The sequence below is a fragment of the Carettochelys insculpta genome, chromosome 26, assembly GCF_033958435.1.
Source record: "Carettochelys insculpta isolate YL-2023 chromosome 26, ASM3395843v1, whole genome shotgun sequence".
NCBI lineage: Eukaryota > Metazoa > Chordata > Testudines > Carettochelyidae > Carettochelys > Carettochelys insculpta.
The window spans coordinates 1,829,293-1,846,190 of NC_134162.1; the positions used below are offsets into that span (position 1 = coordinate 1,829,293).

At 50.9% G+C, this 16,898-nt stretch overlaps 1 protein-coding gene across 1 annotated transcript in view; it reads right to left on the reverse strand.

The window, feature by feature from the left end:
- PKP1 (plakophilin 1) overlaps nucleotides 1-9,400 on the reverse strand; it is a 54,685-nt gene extending 45,285 nt beyond the window's left edge. The window contains exons 1-2 of the mRNA XM_074977448.1: nucleotides 9,202-9,400; nucleotides 1,091-1,191 (exon numbers count right to left, since the gene is read on the reverse strand). Of these exons, the coding sequence (XP_074833549.1) occupies nucleotides 1,091-1,191; nucleotides 9,202-9,400 (300 nt within the window). The remainder of the gene's footprint in view (nucleotides 1-1,090; nucleotides 1,192-9,201) is intronic.
- Between the last annotated feature and the right edge of the window lie 7,498 nt (nucleotides 9,401-16,898).

Below are 16,898 nucleotides of genomic sequence, written 5' to 3' on the forward strand. Positions count from 1 at the left end.
ACCTACACAAATTGGATTAATCCAAAAGAAATCTGATGCAGTTCAGCAAGGACAAGTGCAGATGGAAGAATCCCAAGCATTGTGACAGGCCAGGGACCGACTGCTTAAGCAGCAGTTCTGCAGAAAAGGATCTGGGGATTTCAGTGGATCAGAAGCTGGGTACAAGGAAATAGCGTCCCCTTGCAGCCAAGGCGGCTAAAGGTGTATTGGGGTGCCTTAGAAGGATCCTTGCCAGCTGATTGAGAGAAATGATTATTTGCTTTTATTCAGCACTGATGAGATCACACCTGGAGTACTGTGTTCTATTTTAGGGCCTCCATTTCAAAAAGGATGAGGACAACTTGGAGAGAGTCCTATGGAGGGCAATGAAAATGATTAGTGGTCTGGGGCACATGACCTATGGAGAGGCTGAGGAATTTGGGCTTATTTAGTTTGCAGAACAGAGGAGTGAGGGGCAATTTGATAGTAGCCTTCAACTTCCTGACAGGGGGTTCCAACAAGGATGGAGCCAGGCTATTCTCAGCGACGACAGAATGAGGAGCAATAGTCTCAAGTTGCAGCATGAGACGTCTAAGTTGGATATCAGGAAAACCTCTTTCACTAGGAGAACAGTGAACCACTGGGGGTAGTTTCCTAAGGAGACAGTAGAATCTCCATCCTTAGAGGTTTTTAAGTCCTGGCTTGACGAGGTCCTGGCTGGGACCGTGTGGTTGGGACTGGTCATGCTCTGAGCAGGGGACTGGACTAGATGACCTTCTGAGGCCTCTTCCAGACCTAATTGTTTATGATTCTGTGGCCTAAAACCATCCACATGGAAGCACGGAAAAGTTATGACCTAGGCCATGGATTGTAGAGATCCAAGCTTGTTCTGCTGCCCAAACAAATTTGCTGCTCCACTTTTGGGGAAAAGGAAAACCTCCTCCTCCCACCACCTAAGGAAATCTGGAGGTTGTCGATGTCCATTGTACTCTTGTCTCTGTAGGAAAATTAGCTTCTCCCATCGAGCAGCCCTCCATTCCTATGCACTCTCATGCTGACAGCTGCTCTCTGCACACCCCAACAGCACGGAACAGATAAAAGAAGACCTTACCGGATACCCCCAGCTGCTGTTTCCTGTCTGGGTTTTGGCATAATAACTGCCCCGGGAAGTCCCGTAGTTGAAGCCATCAGCCAAACTATCGTACATGGAGCCTGCAAGCAGAACAACAACAACATTAGGCATAGAAAGTCAAACCCCAAGCGGCTGACATGTGGGAGATGGAGTCCTTTGTTTTCTGATGGGTCAGAGTCTTCTCCATTGGCCACCAGAGAAGAGCGATCAGAAATGGGGTGGGGGAGAGGGGTACCCTCTCTTCATGGACCTGGCTGTATAAAGCTAAAAGCCCTTTTTGAGTAGTTACTGGGAAAGTAATAAGGGACAGCAGATCTGCAGTGGGAGGGATGGCTCAGTGGTTTGAGCATTGGCCTGCTAAACCCAGGGGTTGGGAGCACAATCCTTGAGGAGGCCATTTAGGGATTGGGGCAAGTAGATGTCAGGGGATGGTGCTTGGTCCTGCCAAGAGGGCAAGGGACTGGACTAGATGACCTCCCAAGGTCCCTTCCAGCTCTAGGAGGTGTGTGTTATCTCATGGGACCAGATTCTCTCACCTCTTCTTGTGTTGGATAGCACCTTGCTCCAGGACCAGTCCCACAAATTTCAGCTACTCATTGGGACTCAAAGTGACAGAGAGTCTAGCCCTTAGCTAATGGTGGTGGAAATGGAGTTTCAAGGTTCGGTTCTGTCCTCATCCAAATCTCACAGCTCATGAAGAAACCGTGCAGGTTTTCTAATCAGCAACCAGCGTAACCCAGCCTAGAACATGCACTTCTCAACAGCCTACAGCTGGCCAGCCCTGCTGTGTAAAACCTCTTCCCATCCACCTCCCGTTGGCACATTCTGGTAACGGAAGTGTTCCTTCACTTCTCCAATTACCCTGTTCTTCCACAAGCCCAAAACAGATTTACAGGAGGTCACACTGACCATTAAAAACAAAGATCTGAAGAAGTATTAACTATCCTCTAAGCTGGGCAGCCACAGACACCTTTGACAGCACAGTACGCCACTTAATAAGATCTATGTTTTTGAAAATGCCCATTAATTTTGGGTACCTAAGATGAGACTTTGGAAGCCTGGTTTAGGGAAACGTAAAGCACCAATGGGGTCAAGGTATGGAATTCCCCTGGAGTTCTAGGTACTCAACACCTCTGAAAAGTCAAGTCCAAAGCATCTTCTTCTGAGCACCCAAGTTATTGGGCACTTTTGAAAATTTAGCCTCTTACTCTGGGTACAGAAGGTCACAAATTTGGAACTTCCATTCAACAGCAACTCTGGAAATAATTTGTTCAGTTTCAGAAAGAAAAAGGCAGAATTTCAAAATCTCCTGCAGATGGGAAACCTGAAAAAAAATTTTTGAAATAATCGAACACACTTCATTTTGAAAATTCCAGAAGAAAAATGGACCCTGGAAGCCCAAGTTCTGCAGTCGCTAGCCCAGCCATGGCTGACAGTGCTTCTAGACTCTCCGCCAGCCTGACCCACAGGAAGCCAGAATCCAAAAATCCCTGAAGCAGGGAGCCTGGAAGCCCTGATGTCCCAGCCCAGGCCAGACTACACAGCTGGCTGCCCCAGAGTGGCAGACCCTGGATGGCTGTGGCCTAGCAAACCACCTGATGAGCCAGCAGGAAACCTGCCATATTTCTGATCAAAACCTGCCTCAACTTCTTCCAAAGTTCAGTGAGATCCACATATTTCCATGCAATATTTTAGGTTCTACAAAGAAATATTTTTGATGAAGCCCTGCTTCATTAGAAATTCCTCACCAGCTCTCTCGCTCTCATGTCTTTAACTGTTTGGTGTGCCAGCTCCGAGATGCTGATCTTAAACTCCGAGGCTGAGCCCTGCAGTCATTCACACTATGTACTGCCACTTAATATTGGCTCTTTACAATAGACCTCGTTTATTACTCCATCTTAGAAACCAGCACCTCTCATGCCAATCAGCCACTTGGCTTCAGCTCTTGCATTGTCTCCAAAAGGCTTTTTGCTAGAATTATGCATTAATTATGTATTAATAATAGAAATTGAGATTACACCCACCTGCTCATCTTCAAAGGGCCTTCCAGCCACTAACGCCAAGCTCTTCCAAGGCATTTAGGCTCCTATCTTCTAACTCATTAATAACGCCCACACAGGGTGATGAAAGAACACGGCACAGGTGAGCACTGCAGTCTAACCAGCATCTAGAGACTGGTACAGGCCAAGTGTCATGTAGGCCAGAGCACTAGCATGGATGATTTGGTCATCCTAGAATGGAGCAGCATGCCACGGGGGCAGAGATGCTGATTCAGCAGAGGCAGGAGAGATCACCCAGAATGGGCATTGGCAGGGGTACTTCCCCCCGACCTCTCTGTGCCAACATCCAGACAGAGGATTTTACTGTCCCTTCAACTCGGGAGGTTTGGAGAGTACTTTGCCGAGAACCAATTCTTAATTTGTTCATTAATTAATTAATCTGGTAATTGAGAGGGATTGACAGTTCTGTGCCCCGCCATCCCTGGGCCTGGCAGTTCAGAGCCCAACACCTCCGGACCTGGTGGTTCTGAGTCCTGGCACCTCTGGGCCTGGCGTTTCCAAGTCCCAGCATCTCTGGGCCTGGCAGTTCTGAGCCTCAGCACCTCTGGACTTACCATATCAGTCATGAACATAAAAAACCGCTCAAGCCCCAGCACCTAATTACTTGAGGCCTGGCACCTCTTTCACTATGAACCTGCTAACTTCTCTATAACCCTCCTCATTTCATCCTTCTTCAGTTTCTAACAATTTTCCCTTACAGGCTGTGCTGGCAAAGGGCGTGGACAGACATGAAGGCACAGGTGTATGGCAAACTCTCCTGGCTACAGTTCGGGTACCTCCCCACCCGATGAACTCCCAACACGATTCCCCATGTTGACTTCAATCAGGCAGGCGGATGCATTACTGCTGGGGTGGGGAAAGGAGTAGGGGGGAGCTGTTAAACCATCCGTTTAACCCATCTGATTCTCCAGCAAAGTCGGCCCTCAGGACAGATCCCTGGGCCCCAGTTGTATTTGTCTGCTTCTCACATGCAATACCATCCAGCGTGGGGCTTCTACGCCTTCCTCCCTCACCTGCCTCCCATAGAGTTCAACAACAGCAGCCCTTTAAGTAAAAGGACTGCACAGTGCAGCAAAAATAAGCCAACTTGCAGCATTGCAGGCTGGGAACTTGCTGTTTTACTCCACTTCAACACAAGGGCCAGAAGAAAACTCCATTAACTGCAAGTAAGGGAGAGGCAGAGCGTGGTTCCATTCCCTTATTGCTCTGTGCAACCATATCACAGCTATGTCACTGCACGCTCCTGACTACAGGAAGGGTTTGGTGCTCAGAACAGGTCACAGGCTTATCTGACCTTCGCTGTTTGGGGGGCAATTTTCTCCCCTCCTTTTTCATAAGGAAACTCCCGTTTGCAAGACCATTTCTTTCCCTTGCTGAGCATCACCCCCAAGCTATTTGTGACTGATGCTCGTCGACGCACCGAGTGCTAAATGCTCATGGAATCAGGCCACCAGCCAGCAGAGTTGCAAGGTCGCCGACCAATGGTCTTGGTGTTTCGTTGTACTGCCCCCGTCTGCCAGCGATACGGAGTTTGTGAGATCCTTGGGGCAGGGACTACACTTCTGTTCTCTGTTTGTACAGCACCTGCACAAGGAGGTCTTGGACTAGCCTCTGGTGGTACAAATGATAACCCCCGGATGTGTGTCGGTGCTTTCCTGCTGTTGCTTCATTACCAGGGGTTGAAGTCTCAAGGAATTTTGCAGCATGGACAGTTTGCTAGTGACACCCCACCCCCCCTCCGAGATTTCATGATTGGCTTTGCTGCTGAGAATTCCTGCTGCAAATACAGCCCCAAGCGTGCTGTGGGTTTTAATGCCTGGGGTGCAAAACTGGCACTCTCTACTGACCTGGACTTGTGGCCTTCGGCTGGTAGAAGTGGAGGGGAAATTCAGCCTTCATGCAAGATTCATTTTGGGGGAGAAAGGGAGGATCAGCGTAAAACATCAGCTTCATATCGTCCTGTCCTACTTAAGCAGCTGATGCTTTGGTTTAGCATGAGCAGTGACTTTGTACTGGCGATCAGCTGGCCGGAGAGAAGGAGAAAAGTGAGTCTCCCGTAATCTGCCCTTCCAAGAGGAAGCGGCTGGTGTGCCCACCAGGTCTGGAGCTGATGGCCAACATCTCCTGGCACGTGGCATGGCGAAGGGTAGAAAAAGGAGAAAGAGGAGCATTTGTGGCTTTCTAGCTGCTGGGAAAGATCCTGCACTGGTCACCAGAAGTATTACAACCAAATGGTTCAGTGTGTACCGAACACCATGTGCTTTAGTCCGGCCGTTTATTGGATCTTTTGAATGCACACCCTTGGACTACGGCAGAGTCTGTGGAAGTCAGAGGGTTCCTTGTGGCAGGGCAAGGCAAGACATGAAGGACCACAGCTTGAGTAAATGCACATGAGCAGAAAACATGGAACCATTTGTATGGGGCAGGGGCACCGGGAGCCACTAAACCAAACTGCAAGCCCAGCACTGATGGAAACACTTCTGCAGCGGGTCGACAATCTCTACCGTAAATAGTGGGGTTGCACCAGAGAGGAATTGGCCAGCCTGTTCAGACAGACAAGACTGGAATTTAGAAGGTTTCCCCAGCTGGTACTGTATGTCCAATTCGGGATTTCTCTGCAACTGATGCAAGTAACATTAAGGCTGTATAGCCTTGGTCTACGGTAGGCAGATAAGTCAGTTGTAGATATGCAGTTCTAGCTATGGCAACTACATAGCCAGAATTGACTTATCTGCAAGTGACTTACCTGGCCATCTTCACAGAGGGAGGTGGACAGGAGTGTTTCTCCCATCAACTTCTCTTACTCCTTGCAATAGCAGGAGTACAGGGTCAACTGCTGACCCCGATAGATCAATTTTGCACCTCCCTACCAATGGAGCAGGCTTGTCTTCTGGGTAATGCAGACATGGCCTTAGCTGCTGCACTGAAGTCAACAAGAACTACACTGATTTCTTTAGAAATAACTTCTATGTCATGAAGGAAGCATGTCTTTAGGGTCTGCTCCTGCAAGCCGTATGTCCTGCTGGCACGGCCATCTGTGAAACTCCCATGTAAGTAAGGGCAGTCGCAGTGAGGAAGAGTTGCAGGAATGCCCTCGTCAGCAGAAGTTAATCAGCTTCCTAACCGGCAGCCTCACTTTCAGCAGGGCTAAAAGGACTGATGTAGCGATAGAGAGGGAGATAAGCTATGTCCATGGAACAGGTTTGCCGTTCTCTTTGCATTTTTTTCCCCCGGAAAATCTCATCCATGCAGTAAAGATAAACTATTTAAAAAATGCAAAGGGATACCACAAGCATGAACCATGACTACCCAGTAAAGAGCTAACAACCCATACCGCAGCAAGGGAAGGAGTGCCCAGAATGGAGAAGATAGCAGCACAAGAAGCAGCGGCTGGAAATTCAGCCACTCAACCAGACAAATTCAAATGAGAAATCAGGAGGGTGATTAGCCGCTGGAACAAACTCCCAATGGGTAGCAATGCGTTTTCTACCTCTCAAAGTCCTGGTCTCTCTCTCCCTCTCTCGGCCAAACACAAGTCACTGGGCTAAGAGAAAAGCTAATGGGATGAAATGTTAGGGCCCAGATACAGCTTAAAAAAAAAAATCAACATATATTTATTCTAACAGCTCTGGAGCACACAAAGTTCTCTATCTGGCCGCAACAGACACAGGCCTGGGGAAGTGGCAGAATAAATGTCCCACACACACGACCCCAGCAGTGGCAGCTGTAGGGACTTGTCCCACAATGACAGGGCAGACCAGTCTCCGGGGCTTGCTCATTCACTGGCCTGTCCATACAGAAGGTCACTGAGTCACTCTTACGGCGCTCCTGACAAAGACAGCCGCTCACTCAGAATCAACCCGATCTGGGGTGACTCCACTGACTGACTGTGTGTTCCTGGGTCTTGAAAAATCCCACACGAATCCAATGCCTTTTAAGTGACTTTGCTTTGAGATTCCAGCCCGACCTCGTGCTCTGGGAAGACACCTGCAAAGATTTCTGCCTCTGGTTGAGATGTTGGTGCTTTGCATCAGTAACTGGCAAAGTTATCTCAGCCCCGGCTTCTGTCTCCAGATCTACCATCAGCCTGATTTGTCTGCTATTCCCTGAGGCCCCAAGACCACAAAGCCTTAATCAATGAAAGTGAGAAGCGCTCGGAACAGATTTACACATGGCCAAGTCTTCTAGTATCCTCCGTGATTAGCACCTGCGGTGCCCCTCTACCCCCCAAAGCTTGCGTCTGCTCTCTTCACAGATTCACACGCTACCCTCCTGGCAGAGGGGATTCTATACACAAACTCCTCCACGGAGCTGCTCCGGCTCCCATGTAGGCATGCAAAAGGAATAGTCTGATGGGGCTTAGGAAGCCAGATGGAGCCCTACAAACATCCAGGCCTCTGCCAGAAAGTCCACCGTGCTGCTCGGCTTTTTCCTGGAAGCCAGCCTTATGTTCAGCTAAGCACTGCTGTAAGGTAGCACGTTTGAGAGACATGCACCAATTTTACCCCTCTCCCATTTGAGTGCACCTTGGCAGATTAGCAATGAGGCTCTCAGGAGCTTGCAAAGCCAGTCCAGAACCTCAAGAGTTGAGCTGAGGCCACTGCATGTCTCATTCAGTGTCTGCCACTCATCCTGACGCACTCATCACAAGTGGGCATCTCCCCAGGACTTGTCCCAGCTTTGCCGCTGTTACAGCAGGAGTGCAATCCAGACAGCAAGGCTGCTGTCAATCACAAGCACAGCTGGGACCGGAGTAACACAGCTGATGACCGAGGTAGGCGGCCCAATCTCAGAGCCTTTCCTGGCATGCAGATGGGAAGCGGGGGGCGGGAGGGGGCTTTGCTCTGAAAGGCTGGCGGGGGGTTGTGTGTGTGTTGTTTTAACTCCACTACTGGAGAAATTTCTACAGTTCCCCAAAACAAGAACAATGAAGCAAAAGCTCTCCACAGAAAGGCCAGCCCTGGGGTTACAGCTCTGCCTCAGGCTCGAGAGCTCTTCAGTTCTTTTCTCATCTCTGCCACAGACTTTCTAGGTAACCATGGCCGAGTGACTTTGCCTCTCGACGCTCTCGCACCCCAGCTGTACCATGCAGGCAATGCTGCTGACCTGCTTTTCAACAAGGACCGGGGCAGGGGACAGGTTCATCAAGTGCTTTGATCTCAGGTGCGAGGTTAGAGCAACGAGCAGGGGGAGAAAGGGGATTCCTGCTCTCTTCCCTCGCCTCCGAAGTGCTAACAAAGGGACAGAGCAGCGCTCGCTAGAGCAAACGAGCCTTGTGCGCAGAATGTCCCCTGTGAGTCATGGGGGCTGGCTCTCTGCCAGTCTGAGCACCCCTCAGCCGCCATGCTGTGCCCTGCTCAAAGCCAGCACAGCTGGCTGGCTGCATGGAGTCTGCCATGGACGTCACGAAAAACCACGTTTGGGGCGGCTTCTGGGCGGGGTTCCTAAGCCTAGACTTGAGGGGGAGGGAGCCACCCAAAGGGCTCAAAGCTGTGAGCCCAGATAGTAGCCGGCTGCAAACGATCCAATCTGCAGGAAACGCACCAAGCAAAGCTGAGAAAATACATCCCCGGCTGGGAATCAATACTCTAGTTAGAGTCAGGAAAGAAAACAGTGACTAATACAGTACACCTTCCATCTGACTTTCTCAAAGCACATCACAAACAGGCATCCAATATGCCTCAAAGCATCCCTGCGCAAAGGGTATGATCCCTACTCTGCAGGTGGGGAAACTGAGGCCCGGAGGCGTCACTTGGTCAAAATCACACAGCAGCAGCAGAGGGAGGAACCGAACCCAGATGACCTGACTCCTAGTCCTGTGCTAGCCCTTCTAGAGACAGTAAGGCTTCCTGCCACTTCTGCCTGGGCAGAGAAATCCAAGCACGAGATTCCCAGGAAACCAGATGGCTTGTCTCTTACAGACAAAACCCAAGAGATCCAGGGAGTCTCACTTACAAAGACTGCAAATACACAACCCCCGTGGTTTCTGAGTTAGCCCAGGGAGGGGGAACGCGCTGGCTGGGATTTTACCTCGGTTGGAGTGACCGACGCTCGACTGTGAGGCTTTTTGCTTCTGCCGTTTCACCGTCATCATCACCTGCTCTTGGACTCGCTGGTTTCCCGTGCCCCTAGTTCTCAGCTTGTGATCCGAGGGCAAGGCCAGCGTCGAATTGGCCTGGTCTTGGAAACACTCATAAGCCAGGGCTGTTTTCAGCGGAGAGTGAAGCATGGTTGCAGAGAGAGTGAAGGGAGTGGAACTTTACTTGACAGCACTTCAGAAAACACAACAGTCAAAATTCTTGAGCTAGGCTTAAACTTCAAGGATCCCTCCTTGCCATACGTCCTTCTGCAGCTGGCTCCTCTGCGCTCCTTTTCCAGGCTCCTCCGGCTGGCGTGTGAGCAGGCACGCCCTCCGTCAGACTGGATATACAGCCCGCTGCCTGCACACACCCACTCGGAGAGCACAGCGCTCTCTGCTCAGGTGCTGCAGGGCAGCCAGGTTAATTGCTGATTTTGATGCGATGGTGCTTTTTAAACTCATTGCATACATGCACCAGGCAGCAGAGAAGCAAAAGCAGGTGTCCAGACAGAAAACTCTTCTCTCCTCTCCAGAGATCAGTGGTTGGGCCCTTCCTCACATGGCCTGCCCCCTCCCTTCTTTGCTTTGGGTTCTTTTCCTTTCCCTCCCATGAACTGGAGTTGCATTCAGGGCCAGCACCAACAGCCGAAGTGGCGGGTGGCTTCTCGTGGGCATGTCTACACTGCATTGTAAACCCAGGTCTGCTCAAGCAGCCGCACTGAAGGGTTTCAGTGGTTGGCCCTGGGTCTCACAGCTGTGCTCCTGTGTCTGAGCTCTGCAAAATGACCAGGCCTTGCAGCAGAGCCCCAGCAGGACTCAGGCACTCACCTGCCCCCACAGCAGGGTCCGGGGACTCAAGCCCAAAGGCGCTCCTGATCAGAGTCGGAAAGATTTCTGCAAGGACGGAAGCAGGGTCTGAGCTGCCTGGGCTGAGGGCACAGCACCGTCCTACCCGATAGGCCGAGAGAGAATTTCAGTCCTGGTGTATGCTCACAGGACATGGGGGTGGGGGGCGTGGGAGGGAAGAACTAGGACTCAAGGAGCTGGGCTCAGGTCCTGCGTGACCCTTGGCAAGTCACTTGCTCTCTGCCTCATCTCCCCTCTTGTAACAACTCCTCCATTGTCCACTTAGCCTGCACGCTTAGGAGGGCAGGGAACGCCTCTCTTGATGTGTGTGTACAGCCCCTAGCACAATGAGGCACTCTGCTCAGTTAGAACCTCTGGATTCGGTTCTGGTGCTGCTCATGTGATGCTCGTGAAGCTCAGCACGGCAGCAACGTGGGAACCCTTGCCAAAGAGAGACCCCTCGAGCATCAGAACTGGTCCTCATTTTGCTCTTTAGTCCATGCAGCTGAAAGGAAAATGGGACCCACGCCTGGATGGGGCCCTGGCATGGATCCTCAAAGGTCTGCAGAAGCCGAACTCCCACTAAAATCAATGTTAAACCCTTGAGGACGTGGGCTCCACATCCACTCGGACATGAGAAAGGCCTACACTCACTAAGAAAAACCACTGCAGGTACAAGTTGAACCTCTCTCCTCCAGCACCCTCGGGAGCTGGCTGGTACCAGATGAGAAAATTTGCTGGAGAACAGGTCAGTATTGTCTAAGCACATTACCAACACTTCCCCTGCTTACTGGGCTCTTAGAAGACGTTTGGCATAAATCACAGCTCAATAACAGCACAGAACACTGAGGGCCAGGACTGGTGGCTGGAAACAAACTTTATGGAACCGCGGGAAACTTGGCCACCCCCAGGATAAGTGGTTGTCCAGCTAAAATCCTGCCCATTTATGGAGTCTGCCGGACAAGAGAGTTCCGGATTAGAGAGGATCAACCCGTACCAGCGACATGTGCGCTACACGCCAAGAAGCTCAGCTGGTCAGAAAATTCCAGGAAAGTCCTGGGGGAGGGAGGACCTGACTTATTAAAAACATTAAAAAGTTCTCCCCCAAACTGCCAAAGCTGCTCCAAGCACAGAAGTTCTGCTAGCTAACTGAATCTTCCACTGTTTGGAAAACGCTATTTGCTGCCACTAACAACCTGAGTGGTACAGCACTCCCGCGAGTGATGCGAGCGTTGTGTTCCCACGCACCCTTGCATAACTCGAATTTCGCGTGAGTCGGGGGGAGCAGCTTTTTCCCAGAGGAACACACGTTCTGCAGCCGGGGAGGCAGCAGGAGCACCTGGAGCTCCTGTTGAAAGGTGAGTCCTGGGTTGGGGGGCAGTTGGGGAGGGTTAAGCCTGGCGGTAGGCTGCAGCTGTGGGAGGGGGTAAGGGGTTAAGTCTGGGGTGGGTTAGGGTTACAGGGGGCAGGGGGTGGAGTTAAGCTGGAGCTGCGTGTGGGGAGGGAGGGGTGAGCCAGAGCTGTGCGGTGGGGGTGTGAACCAGGGAGGCAGGGGTGGTGGGGGGGTGGCTTGAACCAGGATGGGGTGTGTTGAACTGGGGCCGTGGGGAGTGTTGGTGGGTCGAACGGGGGCCACGCAGGGCCAGGAGGTTGAGCCAGGACCAGGTGGAGCAGGAGTTTGAGTTGTACTTCGCTCACATCAATGCAACTGAAGCGCAACTCAAAATTGCACGTTCCCATACGCCTGGTTACAGACACGGTTACGTTTAGGGCCCTTTTTCTACAAATGTCTTTAAAAGCATGCGGAGTAGATAAGGCCTAGATTCTCTGTGCAAAAAATACCTTATTCTGGCATCGTGGGGGCAGACTTCATCCTACAATGAGTTTAAAACCTGGACGTTACTTAGCATGGACTGTCTCATAGTCACATGCACTGCAGCTCTTGAGGTTTTGATTTTGGAACCAAATTTGAAAAACCGGCTCTTCTCGCTATTTTGGTTGCAGACCCGAGCCAGACGGAGCGGCAGGGCCATGCATGGTCCCAGGGCCTGCAGAGAAAAGACAGCTGCATGATCAGAGCTGGGATAAAGGGAGACGAGAATTGGATCTGAATGGGGCAGAATGGGCTGAACTCTGCGGGGAGCTCAGGATGGACTTGCCAGGCACTGTGCATCAGAATTGCAGAGAATATTGGCAGAGCCGTAGGTGGAAAAGGGAACAGGACGTGGACATGCAGGCCTGGATCGGGGGACATTGCTTAACTAGATCAAGGAAGATTTCATGCCTACCCCATGACTTTCCCTCTAGTGCTACATCCATCTGGGAGCCTCCCCATCCAGCTGCAGAGTGGAAGTGAAACAGGCTGGGCCTGTGTTCCTGGGCTGCCCACTGAGAGGTGACAATCAGCGACAGGTAATGTTGCAATTACTGATGAAAAGCTGCCGCCGTCGGAGAGCTTCCCTAGAATACAACGCGCTGCCCTGGCAAACCCCCAGTCCTTGTGAAAGGCAGGCGTAGCACTGTCTGCACTCGTCACAGGGAGGAAACAATCAACGTTCCTCAGATCAGCCAGGTCTTACTCATTTGCTGCAGCGTAAGACAGACAGACCTCAGCCTTGTTTCGTAACCTCAGCAAAACCACGACCGGGGGCCGCTGAATGGAAACAGGGAAGATTGCAAAAAAACTCTGGACCTGACTCAGATGGGATCCCCTATGCTCAGGGAGCATCTAGTCAGAAGGTGGGTTTAAAGAATCTTACTAGCAAAAGGCCATCACAATCCCGTAGCATCTTAAACAAAGGTGCCTCCTGGGCAGGTCTGGCCAGCGGTAGAGGTCCCAGTGTCACTGTGACACGAGACACAACGGTGAAGGTGTGAAGGGTCTACCCGCTTCCGCGCAGCCCTGGCACAGTCAGGGTGTGAATCCATGCAGCTCTCGCCCTGGGTTGCCACTCATTTCTCAAAGGCAGTGAAAGGAGCAGACAGTGAACTAAGAGCTTAGGATGTGAGCAATGGAAGCCTGAAGAGTGAAAAGCCTCTGCTGGCCAGCTCCCAGCGAGGTGCCTGACACCCCTGGGTTTTGTCCGACACAGAGCCGAACGCGATGATGCCATGAGTCACCGCTCCACACCCCACAGGCTGAGGGAGACACACCTTGCGCATCTGGCCTCTTCAAAGCATTTTTGTGCCGAGGTCCTGGGACGCCTGCCAATAGCAATCAGCGGCTCGCTGGAGCGGGATTGCTCCCAGAACGCTGCAGACCTCGCTGTTGGGACTTGTCAAGCGCGCCCGCGCGGACAGCAGCCCCAGAGCTCACTCTCGGGTACCTCCCGGCAAAGGGACACGTGGCCAAGGGCCCAGCCCTCCGCCAGGTTCCCAGCCTCAACTCCTCAGCCCCCCCGCGAGTGACGCAATGTTTCACGAAGGGCCCTTTCCTCCCTGGCAGGATGGCGACAGGCTGCTGCCAGCCTGTGGCGCCTGGCGCAGCTGAAGCGCCTGGCTGGCCTTGCAGCAGAGCGCAGCTAAGGCGAGAGTTTGTTCTCACTGCGCCAAGCCAGCCATTCCCAAACAATGTGCCACAGGCCCTGCTTCCATCAGGGCAGATGGGCTCAGCCCTGCCTGCTGGCTGTGCTAGCCACAGACATACCAGAGCACACAAGCGCATAGCCTTCGAATAGCCCTGCGACACTGGGGGGCACAGGGAGCATCTGGGACAGCCTCCCCGACATGGCTTCTGCGTCCATTGAGCCTCCTCGAACCCCCAGCCTGTCCACAAGGCCAAAGGAGCCAGCTGCTGCATCCTCCCTTCCTGACGACTTCAGCAGGGCCGGGCCAGTTCCTCTGTCCTCTGAGCTGCCACTACCACAACTGGGAGGAGGCGCCGCAGGGTAAACCCTCCTTGGCCCTGCAGCCTGCTTGGGCAAATGTGACAGATGTTACATGGCACACCTGGAGCAGGGCCCAGCGTGAGGGATTCAGCAGAGAGACCCAGTCCCTGCCCAGGGAGCTCACATGCCAAACAGACAAGACAGGGAGAAACGTTTAATCCCCATTTTGCAGCTGGAGAGGCAGGGCCCAGGAAGGTTAAGCATCACGGCCGAGGTCACGTAAAAGGCAAGAGTATTGCCAGCAGAACTAGGGAAGTGATTATTCCCCTCTATTCAGCACTGGTGAGGCCGCATCTGAAGTACCGTGTCTAGTTCTGGATCCTCCAGTACAGAAAGAGGTTGGACGCACTGGAGAGGGGCCAGTGGAAGGTGACAAAAAATGAGTGGGGCTGGAGCACGTGATCTATGAGGAGAGGCTGAAGGATTTGGGCTGATTTAGTTTGTAGAAGAGAAGAGTGAGGGGCGATTTGATAGCAGCCTTCAACTTCCTGAAGGGGGGGCTCTAAAGAGGATGGAGAGAGGCTGCTCTCAGTGGTGACAGACGGCAGAACAAGGAACAATGGTCCCAAGATGCAGTGAGAGGAGTGTAGGTTGGATATTAGGAAAAACTCTTTCCCCAGGAGGGTGGTGAAGCACTGGAATGTGTTACCGAGAGAGGTGGTGGAATCTCCATCCCTAAAGGTTTTTAAGTCCCAGCTTGACAAAGTCCTGGGTGGGATGATTTAGGTTGGGGTTAGTCCGGCTTTGGGCAGGGAGCTGGACTTGATGACCTCCTGAGGTCCCTTCTAGCCCTAGGATTCTACGGTCTAATAGCAGACTAGGGAACTGAACCAAGGTCATCTGAGTCCCAGGTTAGCCACAAGGCAAGTCCCTCCATCTGACACTCTATTTACAAGCACAAGAAGAAATCGTGTGGCACCTTATAGACTAATGGGCATTTTGAAGCATAAGCTTTTGTGGGCAAAGACCCACGTCATCAGGACTTTCTGTTGTTCTTGAAGATACAGACTAACACAGCTACCTCTTTGATACTTGTATTCACCAGCTACACAAACCGGGGCCCCTTCCTGTGCTCCGAGGTTTTGCAAAGCTTACCTTAGTTTTCACAAAACTCCCATTGGGAACCAAATATAAATGTTCTGCCAGGAGTCCCTCTGCGAGCCTGAGACAAAAAGTGACCTTTAACGTCTGTCGAGCAGGGTGTCCTGCTGGCTACAAGCAGTCAACAAGCTACACCAGGTGTCTATTGCTCCTCTGAGCAATGGAGCAGCACCTCTGCTCTCTCCCTCCCCAGTCAGATGGGGAAAGGGGGTCCACTGCCTTCCCAAGGCCTGGGATGGGATGAAGGCTGAAGCAAAGAAATCGTTTAGTTTTTCTGCAATGGCATTATCTTCCTTGATTGCACCTTGTGTGTCTCTATCGTCCAAGGGCCCCACTGCTTTTTTAGCGGGCTTCCTGCTTCTAATGTACTTAAACATTTTACTATTGTTTTTTGAATTCATGGCTAACTGTTCCTCAAAATCTTCTTTGGCTTTTCTTATTACATTTTATTTGGCAGTGTTTATGTTCCTTTCTATTTTGATCAGTAGGATTTGACTTCCACTTTTTAAAAGATGCCTTTTTACCTCTCACTGCCTCTTTCACGTGGTTGTTAAGCCATGGTGGCTCTTTTTTAGGTCTCTCGCTGTGTTTTTTAATTTGGGGTATACATTTAAGTTGGGCCTCTAATATGGTATCTTTGAAAAGTTTCCATGCAGCTTGCACAGATTTTACTCTAGTTACTCTACCTTTTAATTTCTGCTTAACTAACCTCCTCATTTGTGTAATTCCCCTTTTTGAAATTAAGTCCCAGAGTGTTGGACTGTTGCGGTGTTCTTCCCAACACAGGAATATTAAATATTATTCTGTTATGGTCACTATTTCCAAGCGGTCCTGTAATAGTTACCTCTTGGACCAGACCCTGTGTTCCACTCAGTACTAAATCAAGAATTGCCTCTCCCCTTGTGGGTTCCTGTACCAGCTGCTCCAAGAAGCAGTCATTTAAGGCATCAAGAAGTTTTCTCTCTGAACCCCTTCCTGAGGTGACATGGGATAACTGAAATCCCCCGTTATTAGTGAGTTTTTTATTTTGATAGCCTCTCTAATCTCCCTTAGCATTTCAGCATCACTATACTGTCCTGGTCAGGTGGTCGATAATATATCCCTAGTGCTATATTCCCATCAGAGGAAGGAACTGCTATCCATAGTGATTCTTTGGAACATTTTGATTCATTTAGGATTTATTTCATTTGATTCTATATTATCTTTCACCTACAGTACCCCTCCCCCACCCATTCGACCCATTCTGTCCTTCTGATATATTTTATATCCCAGTATGATAGTGTCCCACTGATTGTCCTTATTCCACCAGGTTTCCGTGATGCCTATTATGTCAATCTCCTCCTTTGATATGAGGTTCTCTAATTCACCCATCTTATGAGACAGACTTCTAGGATTTGTGTAAAAGCAGTTTAAAAAATACCACTGTTCATATGCCTGCCCTTCCCTGACGTCTTGGATTCTTTTACATGTGTTTTTTTTCTCATCTGATCTGGCCCATACTCTATCATCTCCCTTCTTCTCTTTCTGACTGAATTCTAGAGAATTTCTATCAATGGAGTCTCGCCTAAGAGAAGTCTCCGTCCGATCCACGTGCTTCTCCGCACCAATTGGCTTTCCCCCATCTCTTAGTTTAAACACTGCTCTATGACCTTTTTAATGTTTCATGCCAGCAGCCTGGATCCACCTTGGTTTAGGTGGAGCCCATCATTCCTGTATAGGCTACCCCTACCCCAAAAGTGTCCCCAGCTCCTAATAAATCTAAACCCTTCTTCCCTGCACCATAGTCTCATCCACGCATTGAGACTCTGAAGTTC